This window comes from Vanacampus margaritifer, chromosome 6 (assembly GCF_051991255.1).
Source record: "Vanacampus margaritifer isolate UIUO_Vmar chromosome 6, RoL_Vmar_1.0, whole genome shotgun sequence".
Classification (NCBI taxonomy): Eukaryota; Metazoa; Chordata; class Actinopteri; order Syngnathiformes; family Syngnathidae; genus Vanacampus; species Vanacampus margaritifer.
In genome coordinates, this window is record NC_135437.1 from 21,606,864 (window position 1) to 21,627,934 (window position 21,071).

The 21,071-nt window shown below is 39.3% G+C and overlaps 1 protein-coding gene and 4 non-coding genes across 8 annotated transcripts in view; all 5 read right to left on the minus strand.

Moving 5' to 3' along the window:
• LOC144053816 (protein shisa-like-1a) overlaps positions 1–21,071 on the minus strand; it is a 62,760-nt gene that overhangs the window by 941 nt on the left and 40,748 nt on the right. For 3 of the 4 annotated variants that reach the window (XM_077568660.1, XM_077568658.1, XM_077568659.1), the window contains 3 exons: positions 14,200–14,412; positions 11,758–11,971; positions 8,078–8,378 (listed from right to left, as the gene is read on the minus strand). In XM_077568660.1, the coding sequence (XP_077424786.1) occupies positions 8,078–8,378; positions 11,758–11,971; positions 14,200–14,266 (582 nt within the window). In that variant the 5' untranslated portion in view covers positions 14,267–14,412. Of the gene's footprint in view, positions 1–8,077; positions 8,379–11,757; positions 11,972–14,199; positions 14,413–21,071 lie in introns of those variants that run through there. The other variant, XM_077568661.1, reaches the window with a different exon arrangement.
• Positions 518–657, minus strand: LOC144054352 (U4 spliceosomal RNA). Its single transcript, XR_013294657.1, has one exon. It is a non-coding gene; the product is annotated as a U4 spliceosomal RNA (small nuclear RNA).
• Positions 1,594–1,734, minus strand: LOC144054346 (U4 spliceosomal RNA). Its single transcript, XR_013294651.1, has one exon. It is a non-coding gene; the product is annotated as a U4 spliceosomal RNA (small nuclear RNA).
• LOC144054353 (U4 spliceosomal RNA) lies at positions 2,990–3,130 on the minus strand. Its single transcript, XR_013294658.1, has one exon. It is a non-coding gene; the product is annotated as a U4 spliceosomal RNA (small nuclear RNA).
• Positions 4,618–4,758, minus strand: LOC144054350 (U4 spliceosomal RNA). The gene has a single exon (XR_013294654.1). It is a non-coding gene; the product is annotated as a U4 spliceosomal RNA (small nuclear RNA).

Here is a 21,071-nt window from a genome sequence, read left to right on the forward strand (position 1 = left end):
TGTAGGGAGGGGGGGGGCAGTGTTTTAAACATACTCGTTTAACCCTATAAAACCTGAATCATGAAATATATGAGAGGAAAATTCGGATTCTTGGTAAATAGAGTATTATTTATTACTTATGAACAAACAAATGTTTTTTTTTTGTGTCATATTTGATACGTCCGGTCACAATGCTTTAAAATTCGTATATTTATAACTGTCAAAAATACCACAATAAACAGACATATCAACCATATTAGTATTTCCAAAAATCAGAAAGAACATTTCCCACTATTAATAAGTATAGGTGTCTCTCCTTTCTCAATTGAGGCGATCTTGCAAGGTGGGTGATACTGCCCTCTAATGGATCATCTGTGCAATGCATGTGTCTGATCATTTACGTCAGGGTTTTAATGGGGAAATAAAATGTTATACTCATGTAATAAAGGGCTCAAAATGTTTTATATTTAATAAGAAACATTTCCCTTAATAGAGCTCAAATAAACATTTGGTAAATTTACTTGAACAGGAAGTTTCCATTGACAAAATAAATCAAAAATTGCCATAGCTGACGATATTTCAAGTCACCAAGGCGGGGTATTGGGTAAAGTTTTCAACTAGGAATAATCGCACCTCAGTTAAACCTCATAGGCTACAATACTGCCAGTGCGCAAAGATGACATTGACTGTTTCACCTCAACATATCTTGTTGCCTGGTACCCCTTACAGTAAGAGGACACACTAGAACGTTTACTTAACCACAGTTTTTCATCATCAATTCAGACTAGTGCTTATTTGCCTTGGAAAACACCAATGGTATTATTACATGATCATACAAAACTTTTTTCTCTCAAAAAGTTTGTAAATGAATATGTCAGAGAATGTTTTAAAAAGTATTAATATTTTGATAAGTTTATTTGATCAAGAACATAGACTCTGCAGATCATTAGTAAAAAATTTTATTTTTTTTACTAATGGTGTTTTTTTTTTTGTTTTTTTTAAATGTGGCAAAAACAAAACAACCGTATAGCTTGAGAAACATCTGACACACAACTTTTATTGACAGAATAAATCAGTCTCTTAAGAGAAGCATCAAAAAGTGTCATAGACAATTAAACTTCAAGTCATCATCAATTTCAACTAGTTTTTTTATTCCCAATTGAGATCAATACTGACTTGTCTTTGGATAATGGATAACACCAGTTACAAAACGTTATGTTCTCACAAAGTTTATAAATGCTAAATTGAGTAATACTTGATTTTTTGGGGGGGAAATTCATGTATATTTTAATAACTATTTGATTGAGAAAGTAGTCTCCGCAGTCACTGTAGAAATTGAGAAATAATAAATAAACTAAAATAAACTAGGTCCCATTCAATTTTAAAGCCATCTGTCAAGCAATTGTCATTTTGACAGAATACAGCTCAATGAAATGAACTCTATAATGAATAGTGTTTGAATTTTTCCAATGGTGTCAGTATATAAATAATTTTATTTAAATGGTAAATGCAGTCTCTGTTAAAAAAATTGTAAAAAGTGACAACAAAAACAAATAAATACAAAACAAAAATATTGGGCAACGCCTGACAGTTGTTATTGACAGAGCAAATCGGTCTCTTAAGAGACTATCAAAAATTGCCATAGCTGACTATATTTCAAATCATCAAGGCGGAATATTGGGTAAAGTTTTCAATTAGCAAAAATCATGCCTCGGTTAAACCTCATAGGCTACGATACTGCCGCTGCGCAAAGACAACATTGATTGTTTCACCTCAACCTATCTTGTTGCTCAGTACTTCTTACAGTAAGAGGACACACTTGGAACAACATTTAAATAACCAGAATTTGAGGAGTTTGCGAATTGTGAACTTGAAAGTGAATCATGTTTGAATTTTTGGAAAAATAACAGCATTTTAATTAAATCAAACAAACTTAAGTTTTATCAAAGAAATAAGAAAAAAGTGAAACTGTTAGTTGTGAACATGAAAGATATTGTAATGCAGAACACCCCCCCCCCCTTACGCACACACACAAATTGGAAAAAATGTGTGTGACAGCATCTAATAAAAGATCATAAGAATAAAGATTCACGTGCTTGTGGCAAAGCCAGAAGGGATTCATTTTTGAAAACTTCTTGACTCCTCTCCACGGCGTCACGCCGTTAATTAACTGACACCACATGGCCAGTGTTGATGTGCTTTGGCGAGGTCTTGGCACGCCGCTCTCAATTCACACGTGCCAGGAATCATCTGATGATGATGATTATTATTATTAACATCACAGGAAAACAAGCAGAGTGAAATATGGACGGAAGCTTTGAAGGCAAACGAGGAGGAAAATGAGAAGTGACTTTAGTAGAAGTTGTCAACCTATAATTAAAATGTCAAGCATCCAATTAGTACACCCTACAGAGTGTAGACCTCCACCAAGGCTGAATAATGCTAAACGTGTGCTTTAACCTTTTTAACCGAAAAAATCATTAGCTTTTACACTTCTGTACTGTAAACAGGCTGCCCGCTGCTGTCCCACTTGGCCATAAGCAAGTGGACTGCATGCCAAAACAAGCCTTTATTTATTTATTTTTTACAGCTCTTCTATTAGCCAATGTCAAATGCTTTGTAAATTAACATGTTGTCTTTGTAAAGTTCCGATAGCAACTTTCATCGGTTCTCTTATCTTGAATGTTCATGTTATCATGACACAAATAATATCAAACAGGAGACATATTCTGCATATTCTCAGTTGGAGATGGAGTGCACAGCTGTGGAGCCTTTTCTGCTGAATGCGGAAGAAGGGCTAATCCATTCAAAATGGTCTCTACTCTTATAGAGTCTTGGCCGCCCACCCACACGGGGGACGGCGCAACTCAAAATGTGCGACCTGATGGTCTTAACTGGCTTCAACTGGATAAGTGCGCCAGAGTGCAGATAGATAGGAAGACACCAAGACCGGACAATAGCCTACCTAATCATTAAATTATATTCTAACATCTTTAAGAAAAAAAAACAGGCTCTACCGAGACCCGCAAAAATGGCCATAGCTAACTTTTTTCCAAATCATTGAGGCGGGGTATTGGGTAAAGTTTTCAACTAGCAATAATCACACTTCAGATTTACCTCATAGGCTAGGATTCTGCCACTGCGCTAAACTGAAGGAAGAAAGGTGTGAATAATCAAGTCACCACCCATTTTACAATCCACAGTGACGGTCTCCATAGTAAAGTCAAAATACAAATCGTTATCAAATTTATTCAAAGCAAAAGGTATTCATTCATATTGTTCATTTCTTATCTAAAAATGAAAACAACTGACACACACATGTAAAAAATAATATAATATATATAAAACAAATACTAACTGTGAATATTGTGAAATGGCGCGAAGGAACCAGGCCATGGCTGTAGGGAGGGCTGCCCAAGAGACCACCTGGTCCCAGCAGACCAGGGTAGACGCCGCACATTATGCGCAGCCCCGCCCCCGGACCAAGATAACCCCACCAGACAACCTCCGCATATACACACCCATAGAAAAAAAAACTAAGGCTAAAAAGAAAAGTTGATAAAACAAGACGAGAAATCAGTTATGAGACAAACTCATCTTAAAAAGAAATTGAAAGAAAAAGTCCTTATGTATCTTTTTTTTTTAATATACAGACGCTCCCCAACTTACGAACGAGTTACGTTCCGAGCGATTGTTCGTAAGGTGAATTTGTTCGTAAGTTGCTTCAGTGCTATATTTTGTATTATAATTTATGTTTAAAGAGAATACGTACATTACTGTACTACGTATGTTGCAGAGAGAGAGCGAGTGACACACACAGTATGTACATTAAGATAAATAAAATGAAGTTTAACTTACTTTTGGAAGATGTACTCGATGCTTAAGGATTTGATGGAGGAGGAAGAGGAGGATTTTATATCATGAGAGGTTCTTCGTCGTCGCTGGAATGGGCTTCAAAAGTTACTTCCTCCTCCGTAACTTCAATGTAGGAAGAAGTTGAGGGTCGCGGAGAAGAAGATGAGGGTTGGAGGATTTACTAGAAACTGGCCGAAAGAAGCGATCTAACGACGATTGCACAGTTTTCTTCTTTTTTCATCATAAATGATGCGGTAGCACTGTATGGCATCATTCAATTGATTTGCAACCTTTGTGCAACGTTCAATATTTGGGTCTTGCTGCTCGAAGAGTGCGATGGCTTTATCTATGAGCGACAGGCGTTTCTTCTTCTTCCTCCTCCTCGACACGTTGCTGAGCCTCCAATGCTGGGTGAGCTCTCACAGCGCCAAGCGTCGGTATTAGCGGCGGAAAGAAGCACTACAGTACTCGGAAAAAGGTGCGCAATACAAAATCTAACTTACAGCATCTCTTTCCGAACATTTTTTGACATGCGCGCAGACATGTTCGTATGTACCGTTGTTCGTAACTCGAATGTTCGTAAGTAGGGGAGCGTCTGTATACAAAAGTCTTACATTTCTGGTAACATACCTGCAACATTTCACTAAAGTATTCGTACCACCTATGCCGCAGTGCATTATGGGACTCGCTATTGTGTTAGAGAATCTAACATTACTAGCAACAAAACAACTTAGCATTAATTTATATATTTTAATGCTTCACTTCCATTAACACAAACATTAGCCTCTGTAGAGACTGTCAAAAATTGCCATAGCTGACGATACTTCAAGTCACCAAGGCGGGGTATTGGGTAAAGTTTTCAACTAGCAATAATCGCGCCTCAGTTAAACCTCATAGGCTACAATACTGCCACTGCGCAGAGATGATGTAGAGCGTTATGAACAAGTGAGTCATAACCCAGGCTACATTCCACAGTGACGGTTTCGACTTTTTCATGTTTTTCTTCACATTCATTTGGGAAACATTGAAACAGACAATTTAGTTTCCAATCCTTTGCTTTTATGATATAACCCGAACTCTGTTGAAACAATGACATATTACTACAGTCAAATTATATTATATATAAAACAAAAGACCCTCTCGCTAAGCAACGTGGGAAATATCCATGAGATAACTTTCATTGACAAAGAAATGAGTATGAGAAACCATCAAAAACCACCATATGGCAATTGAGATAAAATCATCAATCACTTCACCTTAACGTGCCATTAATTTTGACACCGTGAAGTACGTGTTTGTGAGACACACAATCAACACGTGAAATAAGTGATACAAATTGTCCACGTCTGAACTTGGAACTAAGAAGTACCTAAAACACAATTTTGTACAACATAACCAGGAATTCAACAAAACACTGCTTGGAAAGTGTTGGCCCTCAGTTGTGTGCTGGCTGCACTGTGATTGGCCAGATGGAGTTTTGGGGGTGTGGCTTAACAAATTGTCTTGGAATCAATGATATCTGTACTCTTACGTTCTGCTCAAGAACATATTTACATTTTTTGTAATTTCCCATAAGGATTGTTTATCTATGACAATTTGTAATATCTGGTACAATAATTACACGGTATAACGTCCTCGGGAACATGAAACATGTGAATGATCTCTGTAGCGCCACCTGCATGGAATGAACAAACTGATGAATGAAGCCAATTTTAATCATACTTTACTTTGGAATGGTCACAGTTTTATCGTTGAAGCCTTTCAAAGTGTATTGTGAGCAGATATCAGTTCATACCATTCCTGTACGAAATGATATTCATGGCCGCTCTGGCAAACATTTGTGTTATTTTCGGGGGGGATTTGGCCAACAGTGGAGACACTTTTCTGAGCCATTAGCCCGCACCCTTTCTGGGGATTTTGATAGTATTACGTCCCAAAATGTGACACAGAGTGGCAGTCATCATGGTTATAAAGCATTTTGGGCAAATGTTTATCTACAGTGCACGTAAGCAGCCATTTATAGCACTACTCGGTAAACAACTTTTTTTTTTTTTTTCTTTTACAGGAGAGCTCAGTATTGTTCATTCGATTTGACATCATCATTGCTCTCCTTTTTTTTAAAAAATCCAATAAATCAATTAAAAAAAATTTAATAAATGTTTTTTTTTCTTTTTTTTTTTAAATACATATACATATATATATTTATACACATATACACACATATATATATACTTTTTTTTTTGTATGTGGGTGAGTATGTGTATGTGCGTGTGTGTGTGTGTGTGCGTGCGTGCGTGCGTGCGAGCGTGTGTGTATTCATCAGTTCACCTAAAGCCCATTAAAAAAAAATCCCATACTAATAATATAATATAATAATAAATTGCCAAATGCAGAAACATCAATGTAAGTTATCACGATGTAGTGGCTCTCGCTAACAGACAGAATTAAGTAACCGGAATTAGGTTAAAAAATTCTATATACGTAGACCATATTTCTATAAATTTTGATATTTGGTTTTTATTTGAGGCAGATATTTTTTCCATTAAAATGTGATTTATGAGGAGGTTAGACCATTGGTCGATATTCGGTAAACTACCTTAATGAGCTCCAATGCTAATCAGGATGCTAAAATGCGGTATTAGGTATTATATTAAGTGTTTGGTTTGGGGCAGACACCTTCTCTCAATTTCTTTTACTGGTCTTAGATGTAAGGATTTAACTGTATTCTTTGCTAAATATTTCCAGTTTACGTTGCATAAATCAGTCATAGAGAAGCAATCAACAGCATGAATTAGCATATGTTAGCTTAGCGCACGCTCCTTCCTTGGCCCACTTATCCAATGAGCATCTCTTCCTTTTATACTGGGTTATCCTCGCCAGTCAAACGGATTGATGAGCCCGATCGCCCTGAGCTGAGCTGATGCCTAAATGAGGAGGCCCCGTGGACGTGTTCACGCTTAGTTAAGCGCCTCTCCACCAGGCGGAGGGGCCCCAGGATTCCTCCCCCCCCGAAGCATCGTCCGCTCTGCCATCTATGGCTTGTGGAAGTCGTTTGTCAAAAGCGGCTTTGCGAAATGATCACGGTCCGAGAGGGACTGACGAGTGGGTAAGTGAATGAGAAATTGAGTGCGCAGGACACAAACGCGGCGCTTTGCTCATTATGATTGCGTCGCTTCCAACGGGAAGGCTCCCGAAAGGATACGAGATCGCTCCCTTGCTTCCTGGCTCACGTAGTAAATCATCTTGTATGTGCTAACAAAGCTCACATGAGGCCTTGGACAGATACAAGAAGAAAAAGAGAGAGAGAGAGAGAGAGAGAGAGAGAGAGAGAGAGAGAGAGAGACAAGGAAAAATTATGATTCAGATGTGAGATGAGAGGACCACGTTGCTCTGTTCTATTCATTAATAACGACAACTTCCGAATAGGCTGGACAAGCAAATGGATCTTTTGGGAAGCTATTTTTAGGTGAAAGATAAATACAGAGCGGAAAAGGAATATTTACAATAACATGTTGACAAAATGTAAGTGGAAAAAAATGAGAGGGGGGACGATGTGATGACGTTCAATCGCTTATCAGTGATTCAGAAAGAAACAAGGCAATAATTAAAACTTAATCTATTCAAAAACTCTATCACACATTTGTTTTGTGTACTATTAGCAGACCTGAAGAGGTTTCTTAATGCAATGGTAGTTATTACAAAAAACGGCCAGCAGGTGGCAGCAGAGTATAAAAGATCAGCCAGGGCTACGGTGCAACAAGGTCTTTTTGACAGTGTTTTCAACAGGTTTGTGAATAATGATGAAACATAGCTATATTCTAATGGTGATTGCTGCAAAACGGAAACAGATACAAATGTATTTATTTTTTTCTGATGAAAGAAGAGGCTCTAATCTTTCTTTTGGTAGGTTACATGTTTTTATAGCAATAGAACAGAATATTCTGTGGGCCTTGCGAAATCAGTCAAAATCCAGTAAAACAGCTGGGAGCAAAGGGGGTTGCTTCAGTGAAAATGGTTGGGAGTTAAACGAGTTCAAAAGGCAGATACCGATATCGGTCAAAAAGCAAGAATATCAGCACCGATAATCGGTCTATCCCTAATTAAAACGATCTGAATGTTCCATGAATCTTCCTCACGACAATAGGCTGTTACCAAGGAGATCTGTGAAATCCTACTGAATGAATATTATGGGATTGCGTCCCTCACTGTTGCCGACCAGCGTGTTGCGCGTCCCACAGTTGACTCACCATGCGCTGGATGTGTTGTAGGGCAGCAGCGTGGGGCTGTGGCTCTCCCCCCGGAGACTGTGTCGGGGCTGGTAGAGGCCGGGCACCGTGGGCTGAGCCTGGCCCGGGCTCTCGTCCGCCATGGAGCGCTGCCACTGGCTTCGGGCCTTCTTCAGCCAGCGGCCCCCCAGGCCCCATTTCTCCAGGTAGACCCGGCACAGCTCGTAATTGATGGCCGAGTAATAGAGGAAGTCCAGAGCCAGCAGCACCATGACGAAGAAGCCGTAGATCCACACTCCCACCAGCGCTGTGTAATTACTGCATACAGATGGACGCATACACACGCCGTGTTTAATGGCGCGTTTAATGGGAAAGGGACATTTTAATGGCTTGTATACAAATAGTTGGACGTCTGAGGTGCCTGCCAACCCATTAGGTGTGAAATTTAAACAAAACTGTAAATCTTTTTTTTTTTTAATATGTCATTGCCTACTTGAAAATGAGTCTGAGTGTTAGCCGTTCTTATCTATATATAACCACCCCACATCGTTTTACCACCCATGATATGAGAAGCGAGGCTGGGTGAAGATCCAGAGCTACTTTCAGTGACAGTCTGACAGTCAGACTATGAAAGCACTCACTATCATGCACACGCCCCACAGGTGTGATGCCCCTGCTATCATGTCAAAGTCTAAAGGTAAGCAGAGCTGCATTCATTTTTGTGAAGTGGACAGATTAGCATTAGCTTCTAAAAAAAACTCCTTAACTGGATTGCTTGGTGAAGTTATCCACCAAATTGTAAGCATATTTGTCCCTATCCCTGCTTTCATTATTTTTTCCCGTACTTTGAGCTCTGCTTCAGTGCAAAGGGCAACCCCGAATCCCCTCCAATCGCAAAACTTTTTGGTCGTCATGTTGACGAGACCCAGACTTGCCAGGAGCCCAGACATATAGTGCAGTATGAAGGCTGGTTCATTTGCATGAGACATAGCGTAGTCTAAAGATGGCAAACAGTATGTAAATGAGGGCTTCAGATATCAAATATAATTGATTCTAGTCATTGATGAATCAAGTGCAGATAAAAAAAATAAATAATAATTACTCACTTGGGGGTCACCATCCTCATATTCTACTTTAAAATATCTGTGATTTTGAGTGTGTATGGCTTTAAAAGGTGGAATCTCAAATGGTGAGTGACGTGTGTGCCGGCAAAGGAAAGTAGAGTTGGCTATTTTTTTTGTTTTTGTGCTCAGATTAGGAATAGCCCGACTTGACTGGGCACCATTCAGTAGCTTGTGTATTTATTTATTTATTTTTCATTATAAATTAAATTAATTAAAATTCATCTCCATAGCGCCACATTATTTATAAATGGATTGGTGCTTGCTCCACAGTAACATTAGTCTGAATTGAAAAATGATCCCTGCCAACTTTGAGGCACACATTTTGCTTGGACTTTTTACCTAATCGAGTTATTTGAGTTATTCGATTACCCAGAAAGATTTTATTATACGCTTTTTGGCATAGAAGGTAAACAACACTCAAAGTTTGAACGAACACTTTCCATCCTATTACGTCTATTATTGTGGTTAGAGTGGTGCTTAATGCAGGCTTGTGCTTAAGTCAAGGTGAGGGCCAGCAAACAAAAATACACAAACGCATCGATTGACTCGATCCATCTTGACCAGCAAATGTTATTCCATATTCAACACAGCATAGAAAGAAAATATATAAATATGAGTTCAGAATTTTAGCCACTTTTGTTGAAGCTCAAGCTTGCTTTCCTTAAGGAGCAGCAGGAGAGAAGAAGAAATGTAATCGGACGCGATGCTGCGGGACACTGTGGCATGCTGGGAGGGCATTAGTCGTGGCACAAGCTGTGTTTTTGTCACCCAAACCTCCCACTGAGAGTGTCTGCAGGCACATACACTGCTTTTTTCCGCAGTATTTACGACCGTGCACCTTAGACACGTATTCGCACCGACTGCACGTCGCGTATATTGGCTCATTGAATTGAGTTCAAGTATGACACACTTGGTGGTCAGGTGTGACTCCATCATGTAATAATCAACACTGAGGCTTAAACGAGGCAAACGTTTAACAATAATTGGGCTGAAGTGGAGCATTTATATCACTTTGATTTAAAAAAATATATATTTTTTTAACTCAAAAACAAAAAAAGATGAATTGAAAAATCTAAAGTAGATTTCCGCTCTTCCTGTAAAACCTAACAATGGTGCACTCTGAAGGAGTGCGTACATCCGCCAAGGCCATTGTGAAATAAATTGCTTTTGCTCTTGCCGTGTTAAACAGATCTGCCTCAGTGTGTTATGCTTCATATTCCCGAACCCTTGTCCTAGTTTGAATGCAGACATTTCGTTTTGGGGGGGGAATCCTGCTGGCTCTGAGATAAGGCAGGAAACAACATCACCTCCAAGGACTACTCATGCATCGAGTGTGTACTGAATATGAAATGAATTTGATGGAATAATCAAAAACAGTTCATGTCAGGAAAAACAAAGTACAGAACTAAAATATCTTGTGTATTTTAAGGCCAAATCCAAATTAAATGTTGTCTATATCTGTGAAGCCGTGCTTTTGTCAATGCAGTTTTTTTTAAATTTATTTGTACCGTTTTGGCGCAGTAAGTAAGTGACTTTGTGTTTTGTTTTGTTTTCACTCTGTTGTGAAAACTTTTTCAAGATATCCCCCCCCCCCCCCGAACTTGTTCAATCTACAATTAGATATTTGTCACAGTTCACCTTCAAAAATGGTCAGACACCAAAATAATGCAGATTTCGTTCCTATACAATGTACAGTTGAATGTAAATATTTTGGTTTTCATTATCAAAAAGTTTAAGGATATCAAAATTAAGCCTTGTTACAAAACTTTGCAAAACTGCTGTCAAAAACGGTCAGACCCCCAAAAAATCCACTGAGAATGATTTTCTTTTATATTACCATTGAACAAATTATGAAGGATACCATAAATATATTAATACGAATTTTAAATTAAATAACAGCTTCCACCAAACAGTATTTATCAAATTCACAGAAGAAAAATGTTTGACTTTTTGGTGCAAATTGGGAAATAAAATGTAGACAGAATAATTTTGTTTTCTATTTTTTGAGATGAATTAGCACCAGCACCATCAAAAATTGTAAAGCTACCAAAACATCATATTTTTCCATAACCAGCATCGAAATAATTAGAAAAGTTACCAACACCAGAATGTCTACCAGACATACGTCAAAATTGTAAAGAACAGCAAAATAAAAAAAATTCTACCACAGTACGTACATTTTCATTAACCATTAAAATTGAAACAGCTAACAAAATAAAGTATAATTTTACACCACCATTGTTAAAAATAATCAATATAAAAAAAGCTAATATTTCCACATCACTGTTGTCTAACATTGTTAAAGATAACAAAACACACCAAAATTCAAAGTTTTGCAACATCTTGAAAAACGGATAAGGACAAGAAATTTAAGCCCCATTTCACTATTTGCAACACTGTAGAAAAAAAAAATCCCTAATAAAAGTAAAACTAATGTTTAAACAGAATGCACTTTGGTATCAGCATCGTCAAAATGGTCAAGGATGGCTCACTTCCAACTGCAGCTTTGTAGTACCGCATAAATCTGTAGCCTACAAAATACTGCAGGTATGTAATAGATTACTATTACTCACTTGTGTGAATACCCATCAGCGGTGGTAGTGAGGTTGATCTGCATGAGAATCTGGAACTCGGTGTCGTTGCAGCAGTACTTGAAGGCCGTGTTGTTGTGGTGGCAGCAGAACATGTACGTCTTGTTGTCCGACAGCCGGGGGCAGTGGAAACCGAAGTGGTAGCGCCCCTTGTGGTCGGAGTAGGGCTCGCACACCCGGTAGTGAGCTGAAAGTGCTGCAGCGGAGGTGAGAAGAAAAAAAACAAAAACAATCAAATGGAATGTCATGTATGGGTCATATATTGTCAGTAATGACAACAACGAGTAATCTGACAAACACGGCTGCCTCTAAGAGTGAAAACGTGTAGAAGCAAATGTCTCCTTTATGCGTTATTTAATTGATGTTTGAGTGTCTGCTTTTATTACCAGCGCTCAAAAAGCAACCAAAGAAATAGATGAAAGTCCACTTAAAGTGCAGATGAAAGGCATCTTTCAGTAGATCAGCATTTGAAAAGAGGCCATCTCTTTTAGGATATAATCCGCCTTTTTTTTTTTCAGAAAAAAAGAAGAAGAAAATAAATAAATAAAAAGGATATAATCCGGTTGGTAAGGTACAACCACCTTCAGCCCACACGATGACAATGTCGCAATGAAAGAGGAGAGAGGGAGTACGCATGTAGCGACATTAAAGCATTCCGCTCGACCTTTACGCTCGCTACATGTTCGGGACGGTGTAACAGGTCTCATTTGCAGCTTTGCGTCCCATAAATCCTGGCGCATAAAAAGAAGGCTGAGCTGGCAAAAGTGGACGATAAAGTCTATTAATGATGAAGGTTGTTAAAGGAAGTGTCAAATTGGCTCCTACAGTGGACGTCAGCTGTTTTGTAACCTACCTGCTTGATTTCTTTAAACACGCTGTAAATTTCTGGTAAATTTAAACAATCTATAATTTGTTTTGTTTTTTTCCCTTACTAGTAGTAGTAATGACTTGTGGGGATATAGCATTGAACTCTTTTACATTATTTCCGTTTTCCTGGATGGATGATTTTTTTTGGGGGGGGGGGCTTTGGATGTCTGCCATTAGTTTCCCCTCCACCACTAAAAATTCAAAGCCCCTTCGTTCGCATCAGAATTTATCTGGCACAATCAAGAATTGCTAGCTATTGCTACATTGCACACTTACAGTAGCTAGCAATCTATTCTTACACCCCGAAAACATCTCATAACTGGATGCCACAATTGACAGAAGAGCTCGGTTTTGTTATTTAACCTCTTAAGCGAGGAGATGACACTATGAATGAGCTTCCTGCCAGTAAGGAAGCCTGCAAGCCTGTTAGCTCGTAAGCTAGCTGGTGGCTAGCTCATGAGTCAGCTCGTGATTAGCGCCCCTTGTCGCAGCATGGAAAGCTTTGCGACGATACAGTGGGATATATTCCAGCCACAAAAAGTCTTTAGCTAGATATATTTTCACACCTAAAACATGTCGGGATGATGTGCAGGCATAAAAATGATGCTGGATGAAGTAGCATGTGGTAAAAGTTATTTCAAGCATTAGGTGGACATGCACACAGCAGCTCGATTTTTTATGATTTTGAAGCTTCATTTTTAGGGATGTTGAAGGTATTAGTTGATCACTATATTAAGTGTAATCTTTGCGTGTTCAAAATAATTGGATAAGAGATCTGATGAAGAAGCCTTCTTTGCAAAGAGTTTATTTTAGAAGCTTCTAAAAGACACAAGATTTAATGCTTACATTCAAATGTGATGTTAAGCCTCGAGTGTGTCAATATGAAAACACACAGTCGTTTTATAGATGAAAAAAGCATACTCCTCCTCTGAGACTGGACAAAGGGTTAGTAATTATAATAGACAGACAAGTGATTTACTGACATGTTTACTCCAGTTCCCCGTCCAAACCGGAAATATATCATTAGACAGGTAATGCCATTAGACCTAGACTCCCTCAGCCCAACAGTGTTATCGACATGAGAACTTGAGAACTTTACTCCCATCACATTCCTATCTCACCAGCTGGCAGGGAGTGAAAAAGTACCAATATACTTCACAACAACATCATCACAGTTATATTCATTACAATACAGTTATATTCCAATATATGTTTATAAGTAAATTCATAAACAGTAAAAATATAAATTGAAAATGTTAAATGTCTTCAATGTCAAAGTTAAAATGTAAACATTGGAGATTAATTTAAATTATTGAAAGTGTTAAAAAAAATTTTTTTTTAGCTAACATGGTTTGAACCCAAAGTCACCTGGAATAAGCTCCAGCCCACCTGAAAGGCTAATAAGAATAAGGAAAATGGATGTATGAACACCCCTGTAAAATAAGAGCTTTTCAGAATGGGAAATCCCTCAAAACTGCAATTTCAAGAGTAACATCCCATTATTCTGCTCATTCTTAAAAAAAAAAAAAGCAACAAAAAAAAAGCAAAGGTATAGACCTGCAGTGGACAGCAGCAGGAAGATGACCGTCAGGACATTCAAGGACTGCCGACTGGTGATAGTCATCTTCTCGCGGTCATGTGGAAAAGGAGGGAGGCTGCGGGAGGCAGGGAGGCTTCAGCTTCAGCTGGATGTGGTCATCCTGTGCATGCTGAGAGCTCCTCTCACATGCTTGATGATGATGATGATGCTACGGGTGGAAGTCAGGACCCCTGAGGGGAAGAAGACAAAAAGGAGATTAGGATATTCTGTTTGGTTTTTCTCTTGGAATTGACCACATGCTGGGTGGCAGTAAGTGCCTGCGATTTATTCTAAAATCTTCCCAAGTGCGTATGAGTGTAATACAGCAGGATGACAGTTAAAGTTACTTAAACGGGACATGCTACGGTAAATATATATATTTTTTATTGTATACAAATAGTTATAACAAAGTGTGAAATTAAACAGCCCAGTAAATCTTTGATCTGTCTAAATCTGAAAATATAATGTAATATATATATATAAATATAATAACTAGTGGTGTGCCAAAAAAATCGATTCTCATAAGAATCGCGATTCTCATTTAGTACGATTCAGAATGGATTTTAAATGTCCCAAAATCGATTTTACTTAAATTATTTTTTACCGTCTTCCCTTTGTTTGTGTGTGCCTTTATTGGGAGCGCTGTTCATGTTGTACCCGATTTGGCCACTTTGGGGCAGTGAATCGAATCGCACAGCCAAAAATCGGAATCAAATCGAATCGTGAGACATTCAAAGATTCCCAATCCCTAATAATAACTCTCTCCACACAGTTATCAGTTAGGGTGTGTGAAGATCCAGAGCCACTTTAAAGTGACGGCTAGAATCATACCATTGTACTACACTAGCTAAAACCCTATCATGCTGAAACACCAACACCTCTCGCTGATGTGACACCTTTGCTATTATGTTAATCAAAAAGGTAAGCAGAGCTGCAATAATTTTTGTTGAAAGCACAAATGAGGGCTAGCTTCAGTTAAACAGTACACATATTTGATTGGTGGGTGAAGCGTGGGGGGGTGGGCGGGTTTGACAATTTAAAAACTTTTTCCACCATTATTGTGACCTTTAACCTGTATAACTTGAAAAAAATATATTTTTGAGAGGGGAAGTAAAAACAAAGAGATAATGTAGTTGGACAAATGTATATATATATACTTTATACATATTTGCGACCATAAAGTATAAGTTGTTTCCATTTTCAGAATATTTAAGGACTATTTCTCACAACGTGCTCCTTCGGCACGTGTACAGTAACTGCAGGGGAGCATCACGAGAAAAGTGCTTCCTCCAACCATGTGCACTGTACTTACTGTAAACTCGACTTGTGAATAATTGAGGGGCGTCCATATGAAAGAGGGACGACTTTTATTTTAAACTTCTGTGTTGCATCAGCGCTTGCCGCCGTTTCGTCACGGCGTGTTTGTGTGCCCTGAGAAAAAGCTCCATGTGGAGTCAGACGGGTAAACACGGCGTGGAGGTTTGTTTTGGAGCGGAGGAGGGGCAGAATGATGAGAGCAAAGACAGGAAGTTATAAAGCTTCTCGGAGGGGATATTTTTAGGAGGCCACTTTCTATTTTTTTTTTTTTACAGTATTGGCCGGTGGTCAAAGGAATGAGAAGGTAACGTTTGCATATTTTGTGACTTAGATCCCCCCCACCCCCACCCCACTGTACTTGAAAAAAAAAAACAATATTTTTTATGAGTTACAAAAAAAGACTCACAGCAGCAGCAGAACGTGGAGCACGTCTGCATAAATATATATGAATTGGAAGGCTAATGAAAAATGTAGCTAATTAATTGAGCATGTTGAAGGAAATTAAAGTTCGACCTGTTCCAGCTCCCACGTGTCGCTTTATCAAAAGAATATGAGCTGATGGCTTCAACACACACAAAGCCTCGCGCACTTCAGCCTCGTGCGCTTCTGCCTCGTGCACTTCAGCCTGTCTCTCTTACATTGAAAAAGCACGCTAGATTAGACAAGCAGTTCCTTCCTCTAAAAGCCAGGCAGCTGACTTCCCGGGAGACTTGTTACAGTGGCATTTTAGATATTTTTTCCCCCACTCTTTCTTTATCTGTTTATCTATCCATGTAGCTATCCATCCATCCATCCATCCTTCATAGTTCTATATATGAACTACACCGACTTTCACCTTGATTTATCGTTTCAAAACGTTAAAAAAAACAATATAGGTTTTCCAGGAAGACACAAAATGCCAGTTTTACATTAATTAAAGCATTTTAGGATAGAATCTAACTAAAATCAGTATATGAAATGTACAGGACCCTTTTTTAAATTGTGGTTGTCCGTTATCGGCTACATCCTGGTTCTTGAAGAATGATGGAATATACGATTTGAAACCAAGGGCAGCGCTAGGATTTTTTCCCCCTTTCCTGGGGCTAAAGAGGGGCTGACCAATACATAGGGGGGGCTGACAAAATAATATCAAAATATATTTTAGAATGTAAAAACAAAAAATGCTGGTGGAGCTTAACTGAGGCTACACAGATTTCTGACAGGGCTGAAATCTGTTAACCTTGCCAGCAAGCTGAATTCTCACGGTATTTGTTCAAAAATATTATGAGAATTCATCTATACTGCTCCTGCTGATACGTTCCCAACCGACCTTTTTCTAGGTCGGACCAATCAGGCGTTGTTTAGGGCGGGACATGCAGCTGTGATGAAACCAGGAAGCGCCGACGCCGGGGAAAACAAACAAACGTAACATAGACGAATGGACGCTGCAATTAATTCTGTTCTCGCAGAATTACTCACCGTTTGCTTGTTGAATGTTGAACAGCGAGAGGTGCTTCATGCATTTTTATCTGGTAAAAATGTTTGGGCTTTCCCCCCCGAAGACGATATTTTCATCCGTTGCCGCGATTGGTCAAAACAATGTGTGTGAATTACAATTATCAATCTGGCCAATGCCACTTTAGAAATCTATGACGGCGCCATCCCTGCCCAAAACTCAAGCAATATGTTTGTTTGCTTGTAAATTAGGAGGCTGACATTCTACCACTTCCATTTGAGTAGGCATAAATTTCCATTGGATCTCAAAAACAGAAAACTAAATTATTCTGTCTGCATTTCATTTCCCAATTTTCACCAAAAAGTAATGCATTTTTCTGCTGCGAATTTGATAAATAATGAAGCTCCGAGTGACAAAACTAAAAGGCTGGCTGCGATGAATTAATAATCTTTTATAGAAAGCAAAGTAGTCTCTTGTCAGACGCTGGCCTTAATATTTCAACACGTACAACTTGCACAAAGATGTACAACACAAGGCTTTTTGTCAGCCCCAAATCCTTCCTTAATCAAACCTCTGGCAGATTGGGGTCCCCACCCGCCGCATCGCCATGAATCATGCGCTCTTTAAAAACCCTCGCCGGCACCCGCCGTAATTGGCCACTTCATATTTCTCTGCGCAAGCACAAGTGAGCAATACAGACAAATAAACGAGCCGCACGCTTTTTTGTTTTACACACCAGGAGCTTTTGTTAATATCTCGCGCCTACGTTTCGATTGAGAGCCGTTTTGCAGTCGTGCCCCCAAAGTCGAGTCGACCAACATCACGGGCACAAACTGCACAATCGATGAATCGGAGCACGTGCTGGGTACACGTATGTACAGTGCTTTCTTTGTTCAGCCATCATTAAACGCAACCCTTCTGCTCTCACTTCTCTGCAAACAAGCCTCAGATGGGGAAGAGGTGACCCTTGACCTTTTCGTACCACCTGGAGCACATGGAGCAGATGGACAGTGATGTGACTCGATGATCATCGTTTTCATCAAAAGACCACACCGGAACTATAAAGGGCCGAAATCCAAATCTGTGACGTCCAAACTTTTTTTCCACTGAGGGCCAAGCAGGAAAATGAAAGGACAAAAAGGGCCATTTCATCTTGTGTTTGTGGAGGACACATGCTAAAACCGATATAATACATCACTGCATTTGCATGTTGAATATTAATTTATGAATATATTAGCAAAGAACTGAGTATTAAACACACGAGAATTTAGTATGATTTTGTCCAATAGAGTAATTTTGGTGGTTGATTGAAAAGCTAAATTTCTATTAGTTACGATGGAACTTGCCCCCGTACCCTCGAAACAAAAATGGCACAGTCCTGCCATCCTCCACAAACAAATGGACGCGTCTGTGAAAGGGGGAGTCAACCCCCCCCCCCCCATTTTTTTTTTTTTACAGTAATGTGTTCTATGCAGCCCCACTAGTTTAAATATGGTTTTCTGGTTACTATTGCGTTAATTAAATACGAGTTAAGCAACAAAATCCAGCCGTTTTTTTTCCATCTCAGGGGGGGCGGCCATTTTGTCACTTGCTGTCAACTGAAGATGACACCAATGTTGCTCAGCGCAGCTTTAGAAAATAGGTGAGCTGTGATTGGTCGTTGCCTGAGCCCTGAGCAACATTGATGTCATCTTCAGTCGACAGCAAGTGGCAAAATGGCCGCCCCCTCAGATGGAAAAAAAAACGGCTGGATTTTGCTTCATAACTCGTATTCCACAAATGTAATATTAATCAGAATGTCATGTTGAGACTAGTGAGGTCACATTTAACATATTATTGTCAAGAAATGTTGAAGGTTGACTTCCCCTTTAACATTTATTGTGTGTGTAAAGTGGTTCCAAAATGGGAATCTTGTATTGGACTCATATCCAATCACTAATCAGTATTCCACTACATGCAAAGCACTGTGACTAATCGAGGCTCCCTTTAACTGCCATTAGACAAAAGTGGGTATCGTTCACTTGGAGGGCATTAACAGCGTCACTTAAACGTGGCGGCGGCGCTCCATTAGGATATGAGCTCACCAAAAAGGACACCGATAGGCATGATCTCATGCAAAGATCCTCCGGATGTGTGCGTGGGACGTGTGCAGTCGAGTGGAAAGCACTCGCTGTGCTGTCAGGAAATTTTAGCAACGACACAGTGAATAAGCAATAATCGATAGCCAGACATCCATTTTTCAAAGGGCTTCCCGTATTCAAGGTCGTGGAGGAGCTGGAGATATCGGGTAAAAGGTGTACTACACGCTAGACCGCTTGCACGTGTACAGACAGACAACCATTTATACTCACATTCACACTATCATGAGTGGGAACTGAACGTACACTCCAAGTACCAAAGTCAGGCGGGTGTTCCACTTCAGTACAATTTTACAATATGTCTTCTCCCGTTCAAAAGTATTGGGACAGTGAGGCCAATTCCGGAGAACGGAGCTTCCAGAAATGAGATCCACCCCAGCCTTCATCTACACCACACAAACGTCCCCGAAGGTGAGGTTCAGATCATATTCATAAAGTAAGTCGTGCTTGAGCACTTGGTGCCTGTTACTATAAATGAAAGTTAATTTCATCTTTCACAAAATATTGATGATTTTATATGTGGAATAAAAATTCATCCAGATAAAAAGAAGTCATTGCCTTATCAATCACCAAGATATAAATCCTCCAGATTTTATTGCAGCCATAAAGCTATAAATCACTCCCCGGCAAAATGACAAAATTGGAGTTAGCCCAAGTTCTCAATGGCTCCAATATAGTATTCGCAGACATAACCCACATCCACACACAGTCAGTCACGTTATAAAAAAATGAGTGGGAGGCGCTATTTTCCAATTTCTAAATACGTGCAATTAAAAAAAGAATCATTCATTTCTTGGCTCAGATTCATCTTTTAATGTCATATCGTAATAATTTCAGTCAAAGGCAAAATAAAGAAACTGGCCTCTGTTCCAATACTTTTGGAGGGGAGCGTATACCACCAAAAACAAACAGATTTCTTGCACATGAAGCATCCACAAAACTAAAAAAAAAAAAGGAAATATATGCTCTTACATAATCCACAATATTAAAGTAATTAAACGTTCATACTTGCTTTTCTTTCATCATTAGCTACATGCACAGCAGGCAGTGCCCCGACAGAGAAATTTTATATGATCAGTAGGCTGAATACATTTTCCACATCAAATATTCTAAATAAAGACCAGAGGCGGCAGATTGTTTTGGTCTGGTGGCTTGATGTTGCCTGGGAGACATTTACGTCATGCCAGATACGAGGAGTGAGTGCAACATCAATTAATTAGCACTGTAGTAAAACGAGTAGTGTAAAAAGGGTAACAAAGCGAGGTTGCCATAGTGCCAACGAGGCTGCATAAATGGGCTCGGTTATTGTGCACCGCAGACACCTAACTGCACGGGTGGCCTGTTTCTGTTTCACACCGCTAATGGTTTGTTAGCTTTACGGATGCTAATAAAACTCGCATCTGTTTGCTGTGTTCTCCTACCTGCTGAGAGCTGTCACTGTGAAGGAAGCTATTCGGCCTCCTTGCTGACTTTTTTTTTGTCTGGCAAATCAGTGACTGGCCAAGGCCGACTGGAGGTAAAAAAAACCCCACAAATTTCGTATTATAACATTTTGGGAAAAAAGAAAAAGAAAATTGGTCAAATTTGGACTTACTCTTTAATTGGATAGACTACAAGCTAAGCAATTCATTGCCTCGTCAAATGGAATCAGTGAGGCACAAGTGCTCAGGTTTGACTCGGGATTATTTTGCAAATTTCATGATCTTAAAAAAAAAATGAAGAAAATAAAAACAAAATCGTTTTTTCAGCCAGTACACCAACCAGCAAAAAATTGTGTTATTCAGTTTTTTCCCCCTCCAATATCACACACTATGCAGACAGACAACCATTCACACACACACATTCCCATCTATGGGCAATTTAGAGCTTTCAAATTGGGGTCGGGTCATTTAGTGGAGCCCAGAGTTCAAAGCAAGCATGGTGAAGCAGCATTTAGCTGTTATGCTGCATGCAAATGGAA